General features: G+C 34.6%; 6 protein-coding genes across 7 annotated transcripts; 3 read left to right on the forward strand and 3 right to left on the reverse strand.

The window, feature by feature from the left end:
- Positions 1-227: 227 nt before the first annotated feature.
- On the forward strand, positions 228-2741 carry LOC112045671 (nucleolar protein 11). Its single transcript, XM_024081949.2, has 4 exons — positions 228-451; positions 530-694; positions 872-1247; positions 1665-2741. The coding sequence occupies exons 1-4, from the start codon at positions 320-322 to the stop codon at positions 2726-2728; spliced, it is 1737 nt and encodes a 578-aa protein (XP_023937717.2). The 5' UTR covers positions 228-319; the 3' UTR covers positions 2729-2741.
- Positions 2742-3256: 515 nt separating this feature from the next.
- On the reverse strand, positions 3257-4665 carry LOC112045673 (RNA-binding region-containing protein 3). Its single transcript, XM_024081951.2, has one exon. It carries the CDS (start codon positions 4613-4615, stop codon positions 3257-3259), a length of 1359 nt encoding a protein of 452 aa, XP_023937719.2. The 5' UTR covers positions 4616-4665.
- A 1181-nt stretch (positions 4666-5846) lies between these two features.
- On the forward strand, positions 5847-8286 carry LOC112045672 (chitobiosyldiphosphodolichol beta-mannosyltransferase). Its single transcript, XM_024081950.2, has 4 exons — positions 5847-6551; positions 6996-7261; positions 7508-7793; positions 7981-8286. Exons 1-4 carry the CDS (start codon positions 6001-6003, stop codon positions 8189-8191), a joined length of 1314 nt encoding a protein of 437 aa, XP_023937718.2. The 5' UTR covers positions 5847-6000; the 3' UTR covers positions 8192-8286.
- A 130-nt stretch (positions 8287-8416) lies between these two features.
- Positions 8417-9546, reverse strand: LOC112045674 (NHP2-like protein 1). Its single transcript, XM_024081953.2, has 2 exons — positions 9249-9546; positions 8417-8858 (listed from the first exon to the last, which is right to left on the reverse strand). Exons 1-2 carry the CDS (start codon positions 9249-9251, stop codon positions 8472-8474), a joined length of 390 nt encoding a protein of 129 aa, XP_023937721.1. The 5' UTR covers positions 9252-9546; the 3' UTR covers positions 8417-8471.
- Positions 9547-10197: 651 nt separating this feature from the next.
- LOC112045675 (uncharacterized) lies at positions 10198-16592 on the forward strand. 2 transcript variants are annotated; one of them, XM_024081954.2, is made up of 5 exons: positions 10198-10760; positions 10842-10974; positions 11424-11594; positions 11913-12033; positions 13131-16592. In XM_024081954.2, exons 1-5 carry the CDS (start codon positions 10711-10713, stop codon positions 13445-13447), a joined length of 792 nt encoding a protein of 263 aa, XP_023937722.1. In that variant the 5' UTR covers positions 10198-10710; the 3' UTR covers positions 13448-16592. The 2 variants fall into 2 exon arrangements, with proteins under 2 accessions (XP_023937722.1, XP_023937723.1); XM_024081955.2 differs by lacking the exon at positions 10198-10760 and having other exon boundaries at positions 10840-10974; positions 11419-11594.
- A 1785-nt stretch (positions 16593-18377) lies between these two features.
- LOC112045638 (cleavage and polyadenylation specificity factor subunit 4) lies at positions 18378-22791 on the reverse strand. The gene is made up of 4 exons (XM_024081907.2): positions 22553-22791; positions 22154-22430; positions 20877-21117; positions 18378-19897 (listed from the first exon to the last, which is right to left on the reverse strand). Exons 1-4 carry the CDS (start codon positions 22653-22655, stop codon positions 19652-19654), a joined length of 867 nt encoding a protein of 288 aa, XP_023937675.1. The 5' UTR covers positions 22656-22791; the 3' UTR covers positions 18378-19651.
- Between the last annotated feature and the right edge of the window lie 12 nt (positions 22792-22803).

Below are 22803 nucleotides of genomic sequence, written 5' to 3' on the forward strand. Positions count from 1 at the left end.
TATACTGTTTTTTTATCGCAGTATATCGCGATTACTTTGGCAGAATAGTAAGTAATATAGCAAAGCGGGTCCTTAAGTAATTAGTCTGAGTTCTATTCGGAGTAGACAGAGGATTATTCGATCTATTCTATTATCTATGATTTGAATGACAAACAAACAGCTGAGAATCCAAAGCCGAAAAAAAATTGACATTGACAATCTATTGTGACATAAAAGACAAGTTTTGACATTGACATTTGACAAATTGTGGCTTCGGCATGCAGCAAACACGTTTGTTTCAAGTAAAATTAATTAAATATTATGATTTAGCAGCTTTATAATGGCAAAATTACATAATTACCATGTACTGTGTCCATTAATCGATCAAAACAGTTTCTTAGGAGTGGCACGCGACGAACTGGATGAAAATGTTGTTGTAACATTAGGCCGAAATGTCGTCAACAAATATCGAGTAGATATATTTTTTATGTATTAATAATGATTTACATGTTGTTTTAAACAATATTTATAAGTTTGGTGTGTTCATTAGCTTTCAGATCAAAAACAAATTGGCGGGTGGACGTCAAAAGATCATCTGACCTCAGCGGTTATATTTGACAAGGAACAAGATTCCTATGTCGGAGTATTCAATAAGAATACTATTAAAATGTGGAAAGATGACTCCTGTAGCTTAGATAAGAGTAAAAAATACAAGGTACTGTGAAATCATGATACTCTGTTTTCCCTTATAAATTACCCCTAAGAGTTAAGAGTTTTGTGGTGGACCACCACAAACCTCTTAACTCTTAGGGGTATGAAAAATATGTAATAAACAATCCGCAGGCCTACCTTATTTAAAAAGACTGATAATAATGATTTTAATTTTTTGCAGTTCTCAGTAAACATCATGAAACTTATACCAAGAGACAGTGAACCTTCAATTATTATATTTGAAAATGGTAACTGTGCCTCCCTTGCTTATGCATTAGACAATAGAAAAACATATGAAAACAAACTTCTTGTCAAAGACTCTGAAAATATTGTAGATGTGGCTTGTTATAAGATACACAAAACAGATTACATTTGCTATGTTATTAAAAACAGTAAAGATTCATATGACATTATGACATGCTCCTTAAGAGATGAATTAGGTGATATGGAAAAGTCAAAGTTAAATAAAATCAAAGTTGCCAGAACAGATTCCACTAATGCACATGTTATTGGAAAATTTATCAGCATAGAACAGAATTCTGCAGTTTATTTTATGTGTAAGTAATTTTCATATTGTTTGGGAATTTTTGTATCAAATTTAATAATTATATAATAGTTAAATTTATTGTTGATCATGTAATGTTTATCTAAACTTACTGTCTCATTGGTCCCGTGCCTCAGTGATTCAGAAGTTAGCAAATATCTCTGTGATTTTGAAAGCATATACAGGTGTCTTGTGCACCTGATCTTTCACTGGTTGTATCGGCCTGCCGACCCATCAATCTATTAGATAATGAGAGTGATGTAATAGAGTTGTGTGTTCCCATTCACTTGTGCACTATCAAATTGGTTGAGAGCATATTATATAAACTGGATAAGGAGAATGGATTAGCAGTCGTAGTTTTAATTTTTGTGTGTTCTTTTATAGTATTAGTACCAGATTTTTTTTAATGTAACACTTTTTTTTATTACAGGGAGTGACTCAAAGATAACACAATATGACTTGGCTAAAAAGTCATGGAAAACTATTGGCTTAGTAACATGGATATCAACAACCACTAGTGTTTCTATGGCTTGGATGGGTAATGACAACCTCATCTTATTTGGATGTAATACTGACCAAGATGGAGCTATTATTGTGGCCTACAACGTCATACTAGGTGTAGGGTCATGTAGATACCCAATGAAAATGTACTCTGAAAATGCTAAATTATACTGCTTTCATGGCAGAATAATTCTTGAAGCATCTAATCATATTGGCATGTTGCCATTTGTGTTGGAGATTAACAGGAATCTGTCAAGTCTACTTGGGTCTCATGAAATTACCCAGGATGATACCATGGAAATAGCCAACTGGGACACCCCAGTCAACCCCATGTTCAACTATCCTAAGGAGGTGAAAAGCTTGCTGAAATTAGGCTTAACTGAAAGGAGCATGTGTGCACAGGTCATTGCTAAGCTCGTAGAGCAAGATGATATCAATAAAATAAATGAAATCATCAGAAAATTTGTAGATGTCCCTGAATCAATAATAGCTATGCTGCTTAATTATGCTATAAAAAAAATTAATCCAAGTGGCATTGATATTACAAACCATGAAGAGGTTGTAAAACTTTGTAGCATTGAAAGTAAACCTTTTACTTTACTTCAATATCTGTTTGGAATCGGTTTCAGTGATGCAATGTTGATTCCATGTTTGAGAAATGGAATATCACTTGATAGCTCAATGTTTTTACTAACATACATATTGTATTTACTTGTTGATTCAGATATAAAGCTCAATTCACACTATGAAAGTAAACTCATTGATTGGTGCACATTACTAATGGACTCTTTCTATCAACAGAACTTGTTGACTAAAGATGAGAAAGTGACACATGTTTTAAAGAATGTCCAGAATGTTGTCTGTAACCTCATAGATCAGCTCACTGCTATAGATAATAGTTTGCCTTTGTTACATAAAATTGTATCAGGTAAACATTCTGAACAAGATGATAGAGACACTTTGCCTTATACAATAGAGTTGATGAAAATATAGTTATTTTTGTTGAGTCTAGTTTTTTTTTTACATTATACATACATCAAAGTATAACTCATACTGACATGCTTATATTACTATCACAGCAAGTAACCTGTAACTACTTTCTATATTTATTTGCCTATAATATATAATCATATTTTATGAAATCATTATATTCTTTACTAGCAGACACCTCATAGTTTCACCCATATAGTTATAATTTAGCCTAAATAATAGTACATATAAAGCCTATGACACTATAAATAATGTGGCTTTCTGGTCTTAAAAGAATTATCCAAAACGGTTCGGTAGATCCAGAGATGACTTCCCTCCCTCTTCAACACCACAAACTATGCTCATTGTATTTCTCTGCTACACAATGGACCCACACTTTGAATCCATGGAATGCTAAGATATTCAGCCTCAATACTTTGCAAATACTAGATCATGTTTAAATAAACTATTCGAGTGTTATTAGTATTCAAAAAAAAAAGTAGTTAAGTACATAAAGATTTTACCCAATTATACATAGAATAAAACAATTAGTTAATCTATAGTTTTTTTATTAGCAGCCCTAGCAAACTGTACAACCATTGGTTTTTCTTTTAGCAAATACCCATTTGTTTCATTTAAAGCATTCTCTGCTATCTTGACTGAGGGGAATGTAACAAAGCCTTGTCCCTTCATTCTACCTTCTTGCATCACTCTCACATCAAAGCCTATCAGCTCATCTTCTGGTATATGTTCTACATAACGCTTGTATATTCGTTTAACATCTTGTTCTGTTACTGTTTTAGCTAAATTCTTTATGTACAACCTCATAGATGGTTCTCCTGGGTGATAATTTTTAAAGACTGGCAGAACTTTCATGTTCCTATATGATATCCTGTTCTTCAACAACTCTTTTCTAGTTATTGTTGGCTGATCTGGTTCAGAAGTTTCAACTGTATCATATACAGTTGGTTGTTCTTTTTCAAACTTTCCTAGCTCACCGACAACTTCAGGCTCCTCTGATTGCTTTGCCAATGCATCCTGAGATACAACTAATGATATTTTTTTTGTTTCAACAGCAATAGGACTAACAACATCAAATACTTCTTTTTGGTCAATAGTTATGTGCGGTTTCTTTGGCTTGGTTAATGTTGCTGTAGAGAGAACAGCCGCTGGCCTCTTTCTCGTTTTTGGTAATGTAGATTTCCTCTTGGAGACAGAGGGCAAAAGTTGTTTATGCTTATCATAAGTTTCATCACTTGATATTTCAGATTCTGACTCGCTGGGTGGAAGTATTGGTATTTCATCCAAAAAATACTCTCTGAAAGTTTCTTTGAAAAATGTTAAAGCTGTATTATTTTCTCTAAATGGAGTATCAAGTGACATCTTATTCATTAAATGTAAAGTTTGAGTATAAAATGGTTGGTGTGTAAATAAAGAATGGATGATATTAATGACCACTTGGGGTGTCACTTTTGGATATTTATATTTAATATGTACAGGCGGTGGCTGGTAAAAGTCTACTGATGGATTCCAAGCATTGAGGGCGCGTAAAAAGTCTTTTATTAAAACCGTGGTACTTGAATTAGTATCGTGTTTTTGTTTAGTTTGTTCCACTGGTACTTTTTCAAAAGAATATTCTACAACTAGTCTTCTGTTAGCGATTTCTAGTTGGTGCAGGCGTGTTAAAGAAGATTTAGCTTTTTCTACTGTAGAAAATGAAGCGAATAAATAGTCGCGTTTTTTTGAAGTTTCCCAAACCTGTTCAGCTCCAAAATGTTTTAACAGTTGTTGTTTATCTTCTAAAGACAACATAGCTGGTAAATGTTTAATTATTAGCACAGTGGACATTTTTCTATTTGTTATGTTTGACCGTTTTGTTTTACCAAAATCAAGCAAATTAGCAAAAGTCATAACAAAAAAATAGCATTGACTTTTGACAGATAAATTATGACTGTCACAGACCACAAATGAAGATGACTGTCGCTGACATGACAGACAAAGTTGCTTTTATTTATACAGTCTTTCTGCTTTGACTTCCAGCCCTTTTTAGCATGACAGGCCGGCTAACCTTGAAAACCCTAAATAGTATTAACTAATGGAATATTTTAGAACTAAAACAGCGATTTATCATCGAGGTACACTTACTTAAATAACTTATAAAACCAAATACCAAGTGAGAAAAAAATATTTGTTACCCGGGCTCGAACTTAGGATTATTTGGAATTACACAACAGACCAATGACTACGTAAATCTAAATTGAAATTATTGTACACTTATTGTCTAATTTCTGTACCTACAAATTGATTTACGCAACCAAATATGCTTAATCTAATATGTCCAAAGTCTTTGCTAAGCTCCAGCCCCTTGGAGTTGGACATGTCCTATAAAGTAATATATATTTTATTTTTAAAGTAATATTCTTTGGTCGAATGTATAAAATAATTCAGGCTCATCTATTCTCTAACTATTCTATTTCAGGCTCAAAGAAGCTTTATCTTAAGGTTACCAACACACTATCCGGTTAGCCGCAAAGCCGCAACCCTAACCGGAAAGTGCGGTTAGAAACCGTCATAGTTTGCGGTTGGGTCGACTAGAAGAAGCAGCAGCTATTTATTATACTTACTCGCGTTACATAAACAACAAGAAACAGAAAAAAGGGTAATGAGTGCATCCTTATTAGCAAGCTCAAGATGAGAGTAAACATTTTGAATTGTTTTTCGAAGAGCTCAAAAAGTATGGAGATAAGTTTTTTGGATATACTAGATAGAATGAGTCTAAAATCGTTTGAAGAACTTTTGAGAATATTAAAAATCCATATTTAATGCGCTAGCATCGATAAACACATTCACCGGCAATGGCGGGCAACCGCAAACTGGCTATCCGCGTAGTGTGTAGAGCAACCGTCCGGCTGGCCGTCAGACGGGCCGCAGCGCTCAGAACAACCGGACTGCTCAGCCGGCAGCCGCATCGCAGTGTGTGTAAACTCGTACAAATATTAGATAACGGCCATCCGGACGGCTGGCCGCATTCCGGTTAACCGCACAGTGCGTAGGTACCCTTAGATCTATAAAACAAGTTCTTATGAAACATGGTCTGAGTCTATACTTTATGGGTAAATGTCATTGTCAACGTCAGTGATGTCAAGTAAATTTGACGTTTGTGTCAAATAGAGCGTTACGAAAACCGAAAACGATTTCAATTTTCAAAGTTTATATATTTTATCGTAAATTTTCTAAATGAACCATGATAGGTAGTTCAGCAATTAAAAAGTGAAGATCATTAGGAGTTCAATAACATGACCGAAGATCCACCTAGGAAAACTGTGAAAGTGGTGGTTTTGGGAGATATAGGTAGAAGTCCACGAATGCAATATCATGCACTTTCTTTAGCCGGTTGTGGACATAACGTAAATTTTATCGGCTACGTGGAAACACAACCTCTTCCTGAAATTCAAGAGCATCCGCTGATAACAATTACGAAACTTCAGCCCTTGAAAGTCGATAGTTATCCGAAACTTATACAATACCTCTTAAAAGCGTTATGGCAGACTTTAAGTTTGTTTTTAACTTTAATAATCACTGGAAAATGTAGCTACGTACTTTGTCAGAATCCTCCCGCGATTCCTACACTGCCCGTGTGTAGATTTTACTGTCTTGTCACGCGTACGAAGTTTATAATCGACTGGCATAACTATGCCTACTCCATAATGGCCTTGTCATTGAAATCCAATCACCCGCTTTTAACATTTTCTACATACATAGAGAAATATTTTGGACAGTCATCTGATAATAATATGTGTGTTACAAACGCAATGAAAAGGGATTTATTAGAAAATTGGGATATATTGTAAGTAGCAATTCATTTAGATGCAATTTTTTTTACTAAATGAATATTGTGTCATTTTAAATGTGTATACATATATTCTCATTTTCCCTCAACTAAGCTCAGAATCTGTCTTAGAAGTAATCAAAACCAGTATCTCTTCTTCTGTACATAATTTCAGTCCCATACTGAATGTTGATAAATTGATCCTTTGTGACTGGTAGACACATTTGTTTCACAGATTGAATTACCTATTCAAGAACTTATTGCTCGTTTGACTCATAATTCACGTCACTTTAGAAATACACACATTAAGTTTTTCAGCTTGTAGTTATTCTACTACCAGTTTAGAATGCAGAATCTACTGAGAATATTTACATTTATCTCAGAATTACCATTTATTTTGACAGATATTTAATGAAAAAAGATGTTTTTTTTGTTCTTACAATAAGAATGGTTAATTTTTAGAGCTACAGTCCTATACGACAGGCCTCCAAAAATATTTCACCCAATAACATTGGAACAGAAACATGAGTGGTTCATTAAAATTGGTCAGCAATACGAGATATTCAGATCATCTGAACATGAGAGCAGAGATTCAAACACTATGACTGCATTTACTAAAGTGATAGATAATACTGTGAGACTTAGATATGATAGACCAGGGCTTCTATTTAGTAGTACAAGCTGGACTCCTGACGAAGACTTCAGTATTTTGATGGAGGCATTACAAGGTTATAATTTATTTTTTTGTCATATTATAATTACAGTAATATTATACTGTTAAGCTCCTTATTTGTGTGGGATACATTCTGTAAATGTGCTATGAATATAATAACTGTGAATATGAAATGATATTTTATTTTTATATATATAATATAAAACAAAATACCATTTCAATATAGGGAATATAGGGAATACATTCTTGGGTGACAAAATAACAAAACAAATATAACAATTCAACTATTGTGTTTTTACAGTTTATGAAACAACATACAATCTTTCAAAAAAGCTGCCAAAACTTATATGTGTGATAACTGGTAAAGGCCCCATGAGAGACCATTATAAAAGCCAAATTGCTTCTCGCAGCTGGGAGCATGTGGCTGTTGTGACACCATGGCTCGAGGCTGCCGACTACCCCACTATGGTGGCTAGTGCAGACCTTGGGGTCTGTTTACACACAAGTTCATCTGGTCTGGACCTGCCCATGAAGATTGTAGACATGTTTGGAACAGGGTTGCCAGTTTTGGCATGTGATTTTGAGTGGCAAGTATAATATTATGCTAATATTATAAAACTCTCTAGTTGATCTCTAGGAAATTTTGCTCCTCCATCTACAGCCATTTCATAATTGAATAATGTGATACTGTATTTCATAATAATAAATCAACATCATATTAAGTCTGATAAGAATCTAAATGACAGAAATTAATATTTGTGGTTTTTCTTCCAGCCTTGATGAGCTAGTGCAGGACGGTGAAAATGGCTACAAGTTTAGAACAAGCTATGATTTATCTAGGCAAATAGTGACCTGGTTTGAGGAGTTTCCCAATAATACAAGTCAAAATGAAATCGCCAAGAATATGAGACAGAAATTGTCAAAATTTCAGGAGTCTAGATGGGAAGATAATTGGAATTTGAGAGCTAAAAAGTTTTTTGAATAATTTATAGAAAACACAGGAAGTGATTTATTGCAATTATTAATGACATACTTTTTATAATATAAGAAATTTATGAAAAATATAAACATTAAGTAATATCTTTTTGTGTTATTCAAAGTAAATATTTTAACAAACCCTGATGTAAAATATACAAAAATATAATCACGCTGTCAATCTTTTATAATACAGTTGAGCTAAGGATAGTATGCATGCAAAAAATAAAACATGTTCTGTTAATACAGAATGTATTTATAAAAATAACACTTGGAAAGTCATTTATCACTTACACTAAAAGTCTTTCAATTTCTTGTTGAATACTTGTAATCTGAGGTTTCAACTGTGACCCTTCATTTATAGTAATGGAACAAGCAACAATGGGCCTGGACACCCCACAGGCTCTGCCCAGAGCTTGTTTTGACCTAACAAAGACATATGGCACATTCTTGTCTTCACACAATATGGGAATGTGTAACACAATCTCCAAAGGTTCAGCATCTGCAGCCATTATGATAAACTCAGAGAGGCCTCTGTTCAGAGTCTTAGTTGCCTCATTGGCTCCTTTACGAAGCTGCTTGTAATTGGCAGCTTGCTGAACCAAGTTCAGTATCTTGGCTGTCAAAGAAGCATCAGCCAGAGGGTAAGCTTTAGGATTCACTGCATCGTTTTCAGCCTGAAATGCAATGTGTAGTTTTATTAGCAAATAAAAAAAGTTCAAAAAAAGTTTTTTCAATTACTTAATGCTATATTTAGATTTAATTGTCACAACCCCAGATGGTAGAACTTGGAAAAGGTACAAGTTCCTTTACAATAAATCTTGTAATGCAAACTGCACAACTTGAATTTTTTGTTGATTGTACAACCAGGAAGGTGATATTTTCATGAAATAATTTATTCTAATTTTGATGTTTTCGTAGAGTTTGACAAATTAATAAAGGGATATATGCAGGCATGTTTGTCAACATAACCTAGCATTCACGTGCGCCGCCGCCGCTTAATCAAAAAAATTTTCTTTTTTTTTTATTTATACTTATTAGTCTTATTATATGTATATTATACTCACCATTATTGCTTTTTTGATAAGAAAGACGATTCGGAATCTTCGAACCTCTCGGCGATTACTCGCGTCACTGAGGAAAGTAATAATACTGCGAAGAGAATTACAACTTTACAGTAAAATTTGATTGTTGGTACGTGAGATTTGATACGGATTTAGGGATCCTTATTTATGTACTTGTAAATAAATTATGTTGTTTTAATAATAAGTTTCTGCACGATGTACATGAAACGACTTTGAATTTTGAAACAACGCTAAAAAGTTAACCTCAAATCAAAACCCAAATGTGATCCACAGACGACAAATAAATGATCTCAGATCTGATGTGACAGATCAATCACTGTATTGGCCAAGGAACATATTTACTCAGGAGCTATCTATTAATCTGTGAATCAAAATCATTTGAAACTTCGTTACATTAGAGCTTTTATGTATACAGATACACTAGTCTTTGTTTTATTTATAAATACCAAATAGTTATGATTTTACATGCATTCAAAGTTCTTATAAATATCGACTCCCTCCTTAGACCATTAATGGTCTAAGACTCCCTCTAATGGTCGTCGGATCAAAATCAAGGACTCTCATACAAACTTGTGAGAACCTCTAGACCTCCTTAATCCGGCCCTATCGCAAAACCCATTATTAGCAGATACCTACTAACTATGGACTCTCTATTAAAAAGACTAGCCGACTACCGAACATTATTTTTCCCGTTTTGGCCACATTTTAGATCGGTGCTTTGCTTCTATTAGTCGTAGCGTGATGTTATGTAGCATATAGCCTTCCTCGTTAAACGGGCTTTTCAACACAAAAAGAATTTTTCAAAATTGTCAACATTATTCATTTTTGAATTTACCCATCGACCTCATATGATAAAATGACGCACAATCACTTAAAAACTGGCCAATTTTGCTTTGATTTCTTACAATTTTAGAATTATTGGTAACGAAATTTATACCTACCTTTAAATATAGTCCAATATTCAATAAATTCCCAAATTCAACCTTAAGGATTGAGTTTAAAGTTTAATTTGCAAATGAGGCTATTGAGTGCCAAGAAGTTGTGTTTGGCACTCATTGAGTGGGGACGTTTTTTGGTCGCTGATTGTGCATCCACTTTTTATGAATAGGAGATCGATGGATTTACCACCCAAAAATGGTTCGTATTCGACTAAAATACTAGAGTAGTCTGAAAAAGGCCTTCTCGAACTTGTAACTAAAAGAGCTAGAATCCAGAATCTAGTTAGGTAAACTTGACAGTTGACACTTGACATTATAGCCCAAGCCCGAATCCCGATACCCATAAAAAAAATAGAAAAAGAAAAATAATAAACATATTCCTCCAAAATTATTTAAAAGTTTTTATCTTCTTTTTAATGCTTGTTCGTAATTGAAGTCGTCTTTTCATAGTTCAATTTAAACACTACAATTCTGTAGCTTAGATAAAAGTTTGCTGCAGCCTTAAAATGAGGACGAGTGCCTCTCAATTTGATGCGCTAGTGGGCTTCATGGAGAGGTACATGTTTAGAAATAACATAGAAAAGAGTGATTTGTTTTTGTATGAGTGATATTTACTGCCATTTTAATGTTTATTTAGGCACGGTGACTTAAATAAGATTGCGGATGGGCCCCAAGGCAGGGTGCGAGCACTACAGTTGTGGGAAGATCTGACGAATCTTCTTAATTTGGACGTAGCAGGAGACTCAAAAAGCACCGATAAATGGAAAAAAGTATGTCTTGAGTTTTTAGAACTTATCTTTAATAACAAGCTATAGTTATAATAATAGCTATTGCTATATGGTAATACTTGTTTTTCACTACAAATCTATTCTTACATAGCCTTAGAATATTTAGGTGTAAACTTACCATTAGTTACGTTTTTAACTTCCAATATTAATTTAATTAACCTATTACCTAGTAAGCAATTTAGTTAGATATTATTAGCAGACCCAGTTAAGCTTTGCTTTGACTTATTTGCACTTACTTCTTCTCTGCTCCAAACCACATCCTACTCTAACCTCTACCCTACCCTGTGTTAAATTCACCCCATTGGCGAGTACACTTACCATTAGGTGTCATTTCAGTCAGTTGCTAACATATTTTATCATTTAAAAAACATGAATTTTAAACAGATATAATAGATTATTTTTAAGATAGTTCATATGCTTTGCAAGTGAAGGTGTGGAGTGACTTCAAAAACAACACCAAGCGGAAGTCAGCTAAAATACAAGCAGCCGGTGGGACAAATGAATCCAAGCTTGCATTATCAGAGCTGGAGCAAAGGGTCCTGCGCATCACAGGGCCAAGGGGGAGTACTGGGATGACAGGCACACACGACACTGGTGTAGAGGTAAATATACCATCATTTAAATGGCCCATGGTTTCTTTGATCTTCATAAATATTCTGTGAAACAAAATCACATGAAATAAATCTAGCACACACCATGAGATTTTTGCATCCATTCCTGTGGGAAAATTTTGATAAAATATTGTCTATGTAATATGTTCATGAGGAACTATGTAGGATTCCAATGGTGAAAGAAGTTTTCATATCAGTCCAATAGTTTCAATGCATACAAACAATCAAATGTTTTATTTTTATATTAGTATACATTGATAAAAAACTATTTTATTTATTTGTCAATTTTGAAATGGTGAATGTTGACAGTATGTGGTACCAACCAGTGACTGGCCCGGCTCCCGCGTCTCTGGGCCAAATGCATTGCTGACGGAGAAGAATACATCGTCAAAGTCCTCCTCATCTGATGATGATGTCAAACTTCACAACTGTAAGTTCACTTCATTAATTGAAGTCAGCATGCTAATTTGACATTTCTATAAAAACTAGCAGACCTGGTCAAGCTTTTCTTGACTTATCCCTACCCCCTACCCTACCCTATTCTTACCTCTTCCATACCCCTACCCTAACTCTTCTCTTAATTTTGGTGGTCAATGTAACCCTTCCTATTTTAGTCACCTGTTTTAGCTATGGATAGCCTAGTCCAGTCCACTCCCTTATATTGTCTAACCATTGTTGTTTTTGGCGAGGTGCTCTTTTATGCCCAATGTTTTCCCAGACCATATTAGTTTTGGAAATGAAAACTGGGCTCCTCTCTGCATGTGCCCAAGCAGAAGCTGCAGAAGCCAAGCTTTCAGCGCATTATTGGGGACATAAGTTCTTTGTTTTTACCTATCAAATTCAACCCTTTAGTGTTTGGTGTGAAACTGTTCCAGGTTATTTTTAGCATTTTCCTGTACAGTATACCCACCCCTCAAAGGCTTGTAGTCTGTTAATCGCTTCCTTTTTGATCTAAAGTATCCCAGACCCATCTTTGTCCAAAGTATAACAGAGGTACTTTGTGGAGCAAATTATAATATACATAATATTTGACGGCCTCTGTGGCACAGTGGCATGCGCAGTGAATTTCAGTGAAATGACAGAAGTCCAGGGTTCTATCCCTGGCTGGGCCAATTGAGGTTTTTTTTATTTGGTCCAGGTCACTCTCACCTGATGGTAAGTGATGATGCAGTCTAAGATGAAAGTGGGCTAACTTGTCAGGAGGAGGATGAAAATCCACACCCCTTTTCGGTTTCTACACGACATCGTACCGGAACGCTAAATCGCTTGGCGGTACGTCTTTGTCGGTAGGGTGGTAATTAGCCACGGCCGAAGCCTCCCACCAGCCAGACCTGGACCAATTAAGAAAATCTCAATCAGTCCAGCCAGGGATCGAACCCAGAACCTCCGTTTTGTAAATCCACCGCGCATACCACAGCGCCACGGAGGCCGGAGTCTTGCTTTTAAAGATTAAAATATAAAGACTTGTAATTCATTTATCAATGAAATGACTTTGACTATAAAATATTAAATGATTGTTTATTCCAGTGGATCACAACACGCCCGGCGGGAGTGGGCAGTCCACACCTATAGCTTGGGAGATGAGCGTCGACGGCGGCTCGCCCTTGGCCAGTCCGGGCCGCGAGGGGAGCTCCCCGCGCCCGGGCCGCGTGTTCTGTCGCCCGCCCCAGCGCCGGCCCCGCCGCGCGCGTCCCGCTGATACCGACCACCGCTTCCGACAAATGCTGAAAGTCTTCGCCACTGAACACCTGAGGCTGCGGCGAAGAGAGCTAGCACAACAGGCACAGTGGCAAAATCTATTTAGCAAGTTAGTAGATGTGCTAAATAAGTTTTTAGACAAATAGGATTAGCACATCTGCCTGCTTGCTCAATATATTGTGCAGCTGAGTCTTTGCGGTTGTGTCATGCAGAGTCTATTTAGCAAGTTAGTGGATGTGCTTAATTTTTAAACAAATAGGATTAGTAACTAATAAAATTAGCATATCTACCTACTTGCTAAATAAATTTCACTGTGTACTTTGTTTAACATGTAAAGTTTATTTAGCAAGTAAGTTTATGTGCTAAGGTTTTAAACAAATAGGATTAACACATCTACCTACTTGCTAAATATATTGTGCAGCTGAGCCTTGCGTCACACAATCTATTTAACAAAGTTAGGGGATGTGCTAATTTTTTTAACAACTAAGTAGGACTATCAAGTAATAGTGGATGTGCAAAAATTTTAAACAAATAGATTAGCAACGAAAAAAATTTGAATATCTACATGCTGAATAAATTTTGCTGTGGATTTTGGTTGGTTGTGCTTTTTTGATACAAATGGGATGTGCTTGGATGATCCCATTTGTTTAAAAAATTAGTATTAGTATTAGACGGATCTCCAAAAGCTAAATACATTTTGCAGGTGGACCTGACCCTCGCGGTTGTTGCTATAGATTCTGTACAACTTGCACAGTCCATTATAAAGTTAGTTGATGTGCTAATTTTTTTAACAATTTGTACTATCAACAAGGGAGATTATCACATTGGTGCCTTGCCAAAGCTACAGTGGAGCTGTTCTCTTGCAGTAGAAGTAGTAGTAGACACTCTAACAGAATCAAGTTAGTAGATGTGTTAAAACACATCTGTAAACTTGTTAAATAAATTATGCAGCAGTATCTTCTTTGTTGGTTGGTCATGCAGTCTATTTATCAAGTTAGTCAATGTGCTAATTTTTTAGACGAATAAGATCAGCACATCTGTAAACTTGTAAATGAATTTAGCAGCAGTATCTTTTGATTGTGTCTTGCACAGTCTATTTAACAAGTTAGTTGATGTGCTTATTTTTTATACGAATAAGATTAGCACATCTGTAAAGTTGTTAAATAAATTATACAGCAGTATCTTCTTGGTTGGTAGGTCATGCAGTCTATTTAACAAGTTAGTCGATGTGCTAATTTTTTAGACGAATAAGATTAGCACATCTGTAAACTTGTTAAATGAATTTTGCAGCAGTATCTTCTTGGTTGGTTGGTCATGCAGTCTATTTACCAAGTTTGTTGATGTGCTAACTTTTTAGACAAATAGGACTAGCACATCTGTAAACCTGTTTAATAAATTTTGTAGCAGTATCTTTTTGGTTGTCTTGCACAGTCTATTTAACAAATTAGTTGATGTGCTAATTTTTTAGACAAATAGGACTAGCACATCTTTAAACTTGTTAAATAAATTTAGCAGCAGTACCGTCGCGGTTATGTCCTACAGAATTGCAGTCTATTTAGCAACTTAGTTTAAGTGTAAATAGAGTTATAGTATAGTGTGGCAAGTTCGTTGATAACACGGGTATGAAATCGTGCGTGCGTTTTTCATTCATCGCTACACGCCCCCCGCGCAACATCGGGAATGTTACGAACGAAGTTGCCAAGCTAGAACAATCTGTGACTCATATATTTGTGTGTACACAAACAGCAACACCTGTTTCCTTAAGTGGATGTATTTTATATTGTAATAAATTCATCACAAACGTAAAGGGTATCCATTTTTTTTGTTTAAATATATTTTGCTCGGGAGTAAAGTTAGTGGTATCACAATAATGTAGTTTATAGATATATACATTACAATGTACATATTGTAAATATTGATTTTAAGCAATAAATAGTTTTAGGTGTTTACTAGATTATGATGAGAAAATTACCTGGCCAACTTTGATAAATGCTTCTCGAGATTTGACCAAATCAATATATTTATTTATTTTAATATAGATTTAAGTGATGTAAATATTATTAAATAAATAATTAAGTCAAAAAAATTTTAATAAAAAAAATTCAACCGACTTCCAACTCGAAAATTAACCTAAACTAAAAAGCAAAAAATAATATCTTACCTATATGCTACCTTCTGATCAGTTTGAAGGCGGTGCCAAGCCAGTGATGTTTTAATTTAAGCCGTTTAAATTACAAAATTTCTGTGGTCCTTTCAGAAACGGCTTTAATTAAAACATGACACTGGATTGGCACCGCCTTCAAACTGATCAGAAGGTAGCATATAGGTAAGATGTTATTTTTTGCTTTTTAGTTTAGGTTAATTTTCGAGTTGGAAGTCGGTTGAATTTTTTTTATTAAAATTTTTATTTTTAAATTTTTAGTGTTAGCACACCTACTGAGTGTGAACACAAATGAAACGTTATTTTCTTATAATAAGTATCTAAGTCCTATAATCCCAATTTTAATTTTATAATACTACCTTAACTCATATACAAAATTTCACTGCCCCTTTATCCACACGTAATATGAATATTGAGAAAAACGTGAATGGTGACTGTCCCCCGTCTTCATCACCAGACCCCCTATGCAGTCACAATCCATATGGTTGGAAAGTTCTCATCAATATAAAATTTATAAAGTAAAAACACAAGGTAGCTACTGTGAACCGTCGAGGAGTTCCCTTAACTATCCTTCGTCTTCGTCACCAGATCCCTAATACAGTTACAACCCACCTAGGTGGAAAGTTCTCATCAATACAAATTGATCAAGTCCAAACACAAGGTAACTACTGTGAACCGTTGAGGAGTTCTCTTAGCTGTCCTTCGTCTTCATCATCAGACCCTTAATACAGTCACAACCCATCTAGGTGGAAAGTTCTCATCAATACAAATAAATGAAGCCCAAACAAAAGGTACCTGCTGTAAATCGTTGACGAGTTCCATCGTCTGTGTATCGGCTCCATCATCAGACCAACTCCAGACCTTCATAAAATTGTAGTGGTTTAAAATACCTTATGGAAACACTAACAAACGCACTAGCTGTCCCTATAATTTTCGAAAGATCCCCTCAATTTCTCCAGGATGCCATCATCAGATCCTGACATGAAAAAAATGGGACCACCCTGGAATCAAACCCTTCAAAACAAAAAAAGAATTTTCAAAATCGGTCCACAAATGACGGAATTATCGCTGGACATACATAAAAAAAAAAAAAAAAAAAAAAAAAAAAAAAAAAAAAAAAAAAAAAAACATACATACAGTCGAACGTAGAACCTCCTCCTTTTTGGAAGTCGGTTAAAAAGCTTGAATGATATGATGATATCAGATACATGAATGGCTTATTGCCTATGAGCAGACCGCCATGTCGCAGAAGTTACATATATATAAAAAAAAAAAACTAGCGGACGCCCGCGACTTCGTCCGCGTGGAAATCGATGCAAACTTTCAACCATATTTCACCTACTTTTTATACTTTCGCATGTGTTAAGTATAATAAATAGTCAACTAATCATTTTACAAACGTGTAACTCAAAAGAACGATTTATATTAAAAAAAACTTCAAACTTTTCAACCATTTAGGGGTACAATTTTGAATGACATTATTTTTAGTAGCTATTTTTTTGGTAGTACATACACAAACCAATTTTTACAAATGTAACACGAAAAATTAAGAACTTTTTTCGCGACTTTTTTGTTCTTTACAAGTTTGCCTTTGACTACAATCTCACCTGATGGTAAGTGATGATGCAATTTAAGATGCAAGCGGACTAACTTGTTAAGAGAAGGATGAAAATCACCCCTTTCGGTTTCTACACGATATCGTACCGGAACGCTAAATCGCTTGGCGGTACGTCTTTGCTGGTAGGGTGGTAACTAGCCATGGCTGAAACTAATAATAATCAATACATTTTGATGACCTCTTTGATGCACTTAGTTGGTAGTGCTGTGGATCTAAATAGAGAGGTCTGGAATTTGATTCCCTGCTCAAGATTTTATGATTTCTAAATAGGCTTTGTAGGCTAGTTACCTCTACCGGCAAAGACGTATCGCAAGCGATTAAGCGTTCCGGTACGATGCTGCGTAGAAACTGTCAGAGGTTCAGTTACAAGTTAATTAGATTAGTCACTTAACATAAGGTGCGCTCACGCCTCGCAGTCAAGGAGCAACTTGTCATTAAAAAAAATAAAGCTAAAGAGTTTTTGTTCAACAGGAACTACCAGTTTAACTTGAAAAATTCTTTTAGATTTTTTTTTAAATTATCCCACAGATAGCTCATTTGTGGAAGGCCATTAGGCATATAAGCTATTTACGCTAATGAAACTGCGGGGCACAGCTATAGCCGGGCAAGTTCGTTCGTAACACTCCCGGTGGTCCGCACGGGCCGGGGGGCGTTGAATGAGAAACCCCGCACACACGAGTTCATACCCGCGCAGTCTTTCCCCCCGTCGCCCGCATATCATGGGAGAGTCATCAACGAACTTGCCAAGCTATAGCAGCATAGTATAAACTAGCAGACGCCCCGTGGTTTCACCCGAATATTTAAAATCGGTTCACTATATCCAAAGATGTCCCCCTACTACCTCACAAACTTTACCTCTATGAAAATAAACAAAACATTTTATTTACACAGTTTTTTCAAAAAAAGGTTGGAAACTGTTAATTAATTTAATCAACTAAAAATTAAAATATTCTAAAAATCTATATATATAAAAATGAATTGCTGTTCGTTAGTCTCGCTAAAACTCGAGAACGGCTGAACGGATTTATCTTATCTTGGTCTTGAAATGTTTGTGGAGGTATAGGGAAGGTTTTAAAGGTAAGAAAAATTAGTATAATTGCCGGAAAACCATAAAAACAATCCTTTTCTATTTCCCATACAAACGTTTAAGAGTCAAGCGGTAGGGGTAGGGTAGGAGTAGGGTAGGGGTAGGGTAGGGGTACAGGTATAGAAGGGTAGAATAGGGATAGAGAATAAGTGCACTTATGTCAAAACGAAGCTTGACCGGGTCTGCTAGTTACTGAATAAAAATACAAGATTCTTTTACTTAATGGTGTACATCTTGTAGACATTATTTCACTTCAACAACAGGTATAACATCTAACGCAACTTAATATTTGAATTAAACTTTTTATTATATATATATATACATATACAAGTTGTTATTCCTTGAATTGGATTTAAAAGAAATTTGAAAATATTTACTTATTTATATATAATTTCATTTTACATTATAATACAATATAATTTCTAAATTCAAACAATAACAGAAGTGGTGTGAGCAATAACTAAGGTAAATTTTGGTGTTTCAGAACAAAAAATTGACACAGAAAGCTTCATATACACTTTAAAGTATAGTATATATATTCCTGATACTATGCCTACAAATACCATGAAAATAAGTACAGTGCATTTTGCATGTAAGTTGTACCAAACAAAATTTCCATATCATGCTAAATTCACAATTTACATAGAATTAAAGCTAGAGCTTGTTAACATTGCTGGTATTGAACAAAATCAAATAATGAGGTAATATAACTTTTTTACATACTGCAAATCATCAGAGGTAGTGGTTAAATAATCTTGTCGTTCTTGCAAGTTAGACCGCTTTCATCTTAAGACAGCATTTTTGATTAATATCCTTGGTTCCTGCAGGATTTGTGAAAAACTAATTCCACACGGACAGTAAAAAAAACAATGAATCTCAAAGGTGACCTAAGCAAAAAAGTATTATTAGTTTTTTGCTTTATTTTAGTGCTAACAATGTCAGTAGTTTATTAAAAACTGCTGCTTTGCTGTGTCTTTTGGTGCGTCATTACAGAGACATTGTTTCATGTTGTTATATCAATTATGAAGAATAAGGTTCATGGTAACTTAACTATACTGCAGCCTTCCTTGATGAGTACTGTTTACTAACAAAGAAATTAAAAATGAAGGTATAAATCACTAGTCATTTCACACCTAATAATAGTTGTAATTTACTCCTAAATTAATGAAAATAAATTTGATTAATAAGCTTAGAACAATTAGATTTGGTTAATATATTTTATATCACAATTTATAAACAAACCATACATAATTTAAAATAAATGAGTTATGAAATGAAATGTGTTCTCTACCTTCATTTTTAATTTCTTTGTTTGTAAACAGTACTCATCAAGAAAGGCCCTAGTATAGTCTCTGCAATCCAAAATGTTATTAACATTAACTTATTGTAAAATGGAAAATGTAAACTTATTAATTCTAGTCACACACTATATACAATCACATTAATAAAGTCTTGAAGCCTTACGAAGGCTTCACATACTTATACTAGTTTGGTTTTTTAAATGGATGATTGTTCTGGTTGCCCTGTTGATTCGACAGGAAGGCCAGGTGACCTTTAGGACATTTGTTGGCATAGTGGCCTTTGGTACCACATTTGAAACATGTAACTTCTTCTAGAGGCTTGTGTAGTAGCCTTGGATGGATACGAGGTTCTTCACCATCATTTGCAGGTTTAATATAACCCAAAGCTCTGTATCGGGCTTCTTCTTGTTTCTGTGCAGCTTCCCTTTGCTGTAATAAGAGTTTTAATTATGTTTTAGCAGCTTATGGCTTGAAGTTTTGAGCAGAGAAAAATAATGTAGAACAAATTAAAGAATAGGGATGATGACAGTTTTTTAAATTGTATATAAATTAAGAGTACGCTAATAGTAAAGCAATTTTGTAAAAGGAACAGGGTATCTGCGATCATTACTTTCGGAGCTACAGGGATTTAAAGAGTCAGATTTGCGGCGTTGCCACGGATCCCTGAAAAACGTCCCATACAAAATGGCACGTACTAATGTAAAATATAATGTACGTAATAATGTAATAAATTACTAATATCTGTGTTAATTGTGCGTTTATGTTTATAGTTCATGTATTAAAAAATGTCACATTTAATGTAAGGAAGCTAAAACTGTATGAATTTTCATCTAATTACGATAAAAGATTTTTAATAGATTTCGAAATTATATAATCTCATTTATTTTGCAAATATCCAGACAATCTTTGCTTTTTATATATAAATTAGTTGACAATGACCCTATTTACCCGAATGTATCATAAAAATCAATATATTCAAACCTAGTCATCATCCCCATTCCTTTTTACAGGTAGAACTAGATACATTAGAATACTGGATGTCTATTTAAACTTATTCCAGTCTTTAGTCACAATCTTTTGTTAATGGGAACTGGTTTTCAACAAAAAGTTAACAAATACAGGATTATACCAACATTTTATTTAGGCCAAGTAATTCAATTAACATATTATTTTATAACAAGGTATGCTTCACACTTAAAGTTATAAGCATGAAAAATTACTTATATCTGACTATGCTATGTATATTATGCTATCATTTATGAAATAAAAATAGTTCAATACTTCAAGCCAGGTTGGATAGCTTATTTACAAGTTTGATATAGAAACATAATTATGAAAGTGACAAAACTTATATTTAGGCATAAATGTATAATATTAGTTCAAAAGTAATGTCATTAGGAAAACTTACTTCAAGTGGAAGCTTATGACATGAAGATGCTTTATGTCCCACATCACCACAGTAATGACAAACAGGTAAACGTTTGGCATCCTTGGTCTGTTCTGGTGGTGCAGGCAGTTCAAACCTTGGATGCATGTATTTGCAGCTGGATCCATCGGGACAGAATCCTGACAGATAATTCATGCACAGCACTCTTCTTACATGCCTGTGTCTACAGTGTGGGCCGTGTCTGCAGAAGCCTCTGTCATACCTGGAAAAAAATCAAAATGCAACTGTAATTTTAAAATATCCTCAACTTTTACTTTAATACATTTAGTTTTTCTATACAAACTAATCTATACTAGCATTATAAAGCTGAAGAGTTTGTTTGTTTGATTGAACGCTAATCTCAGGAACTACTGATTTGAAAAATACTTTCAGTGATAGATAGCCCATTTATCAAGGAAGGCTATATTATATTTTCAAAAAAATTAGTGATCCTTCCTAAAACTCCAAAAATGTAACCCAAGGTGTACAAAAATTTTCTTTACATGGTGTGCACTGCAAAAACTATTGATGTTAGAATAAAATAACGTACTACAACTTTGCAGAACACATCATTTTCTACAAAAAGTGTCACAACAGCATATATCTATATTCTATATTTTAGCAGATATAGTACCTTTTGTACTTTAATAAATAATCTAAATCATATACTAAGGTTTACGTCATTATTCACTTAACTACACTCAAATTCTTATCAAAATGAATTACTTAATAATCAAGAGGATATTATAGAGATAAGATTTGCTTTTTCCAGTATGTTAATTAGTCTTATAGTTTCGGAGATAATACAAATTTTCTAAGACACAATAATTCCACTTAAAGATGCCCCACGGTTTTACCCACTTAGTTCCTGTTACTGAAAGAACATAAGCATCCGCTGTAATTTATATTTAGAGTATCACTCATAACAGGAATACTACAAATACTGATTTAAGAGCTCCTTCAGCTCAGTAGCAGTCATTAATTGAATCTCATGTTCTAAGATAATGATTGAAATTATTGTAAGTCTATGGTAGAGACATACATCTTTGCATGCTATGGATTCACTGTGCAGGTGCCATGTGGCCAAAAGAAACAGTTAAATCCATCCGAAATAGTTTAGACTGGTACTACTAATACCAGACAGTATTTATACCAAAGCAAGTGGAAGAGAGTTGTATTACTAATATCGGACTGTACTGTACTTAAGCAAATTGAAGAAAGATTACACATGGGGCAGTAGAATACCACTACGAACTTACCATGGACAATCCTTAATTTTACTTTCAGGGTCAATATGAAGAAATGGGCACTCTTTATTATGACAAGCGTTAAATCTAGCGTAGAAATAGCACTCTGGCATCTTTGACATGTCATACTCATGGAGAAATTCACACTGGTCCCCTTTCTTGCAGAGTCCACGCAGCCAATGCTTGCAGACGACTGTTCGGTCTCCCCTCACGTGCCGATATGGGCACTGGGGCCCATTATTACATCCACCAGGTTGACTGAAGAATTCACACACAGCCGCTGTAGATTCTAAAATTACACGTTTTCATATCATGAAAAGGATAGCAATATGGGTTAGCTACGTAGCATGGTTAAAAATTATTCTGCTTTAACACAAAAATTCGTGTTTTTTAACTTTGAGAGTAACTTACTGTCCATCCCGGGAAAGGGTAGCGGTAGGGCTCCATACTGTTGTTCTAAAGCGTAATCTATATCGAATTTCATATGATCAACGTTGGCAACCAACACTTCCATTTTAGACTGATAATAGTTGTTGTAAGATTAGTTGCGAAAACAATTTCTGATTGAGAGGCTATGGCAAAAATTAGAAAAACAGACTTTTGTGTGAATTTATTTCTTTGCCACAGAATCTTTTCAATAATAACCAAAGAGCACAGACCAC

Source organism: Bicyclus anynana, chromosome 15 (assembly GCF_947172395.1).
Source record: "Bicyclus anynana chromosome 15, ilBicAnyn1.1, whole genome shotgun sequence".
Lineage (NCBI taxonomy): Eukaryota > Metazoa > Arthropoda > Insecta > Lepidoptera > Nymphalidae > Bicyclus > Bicyclus anynana.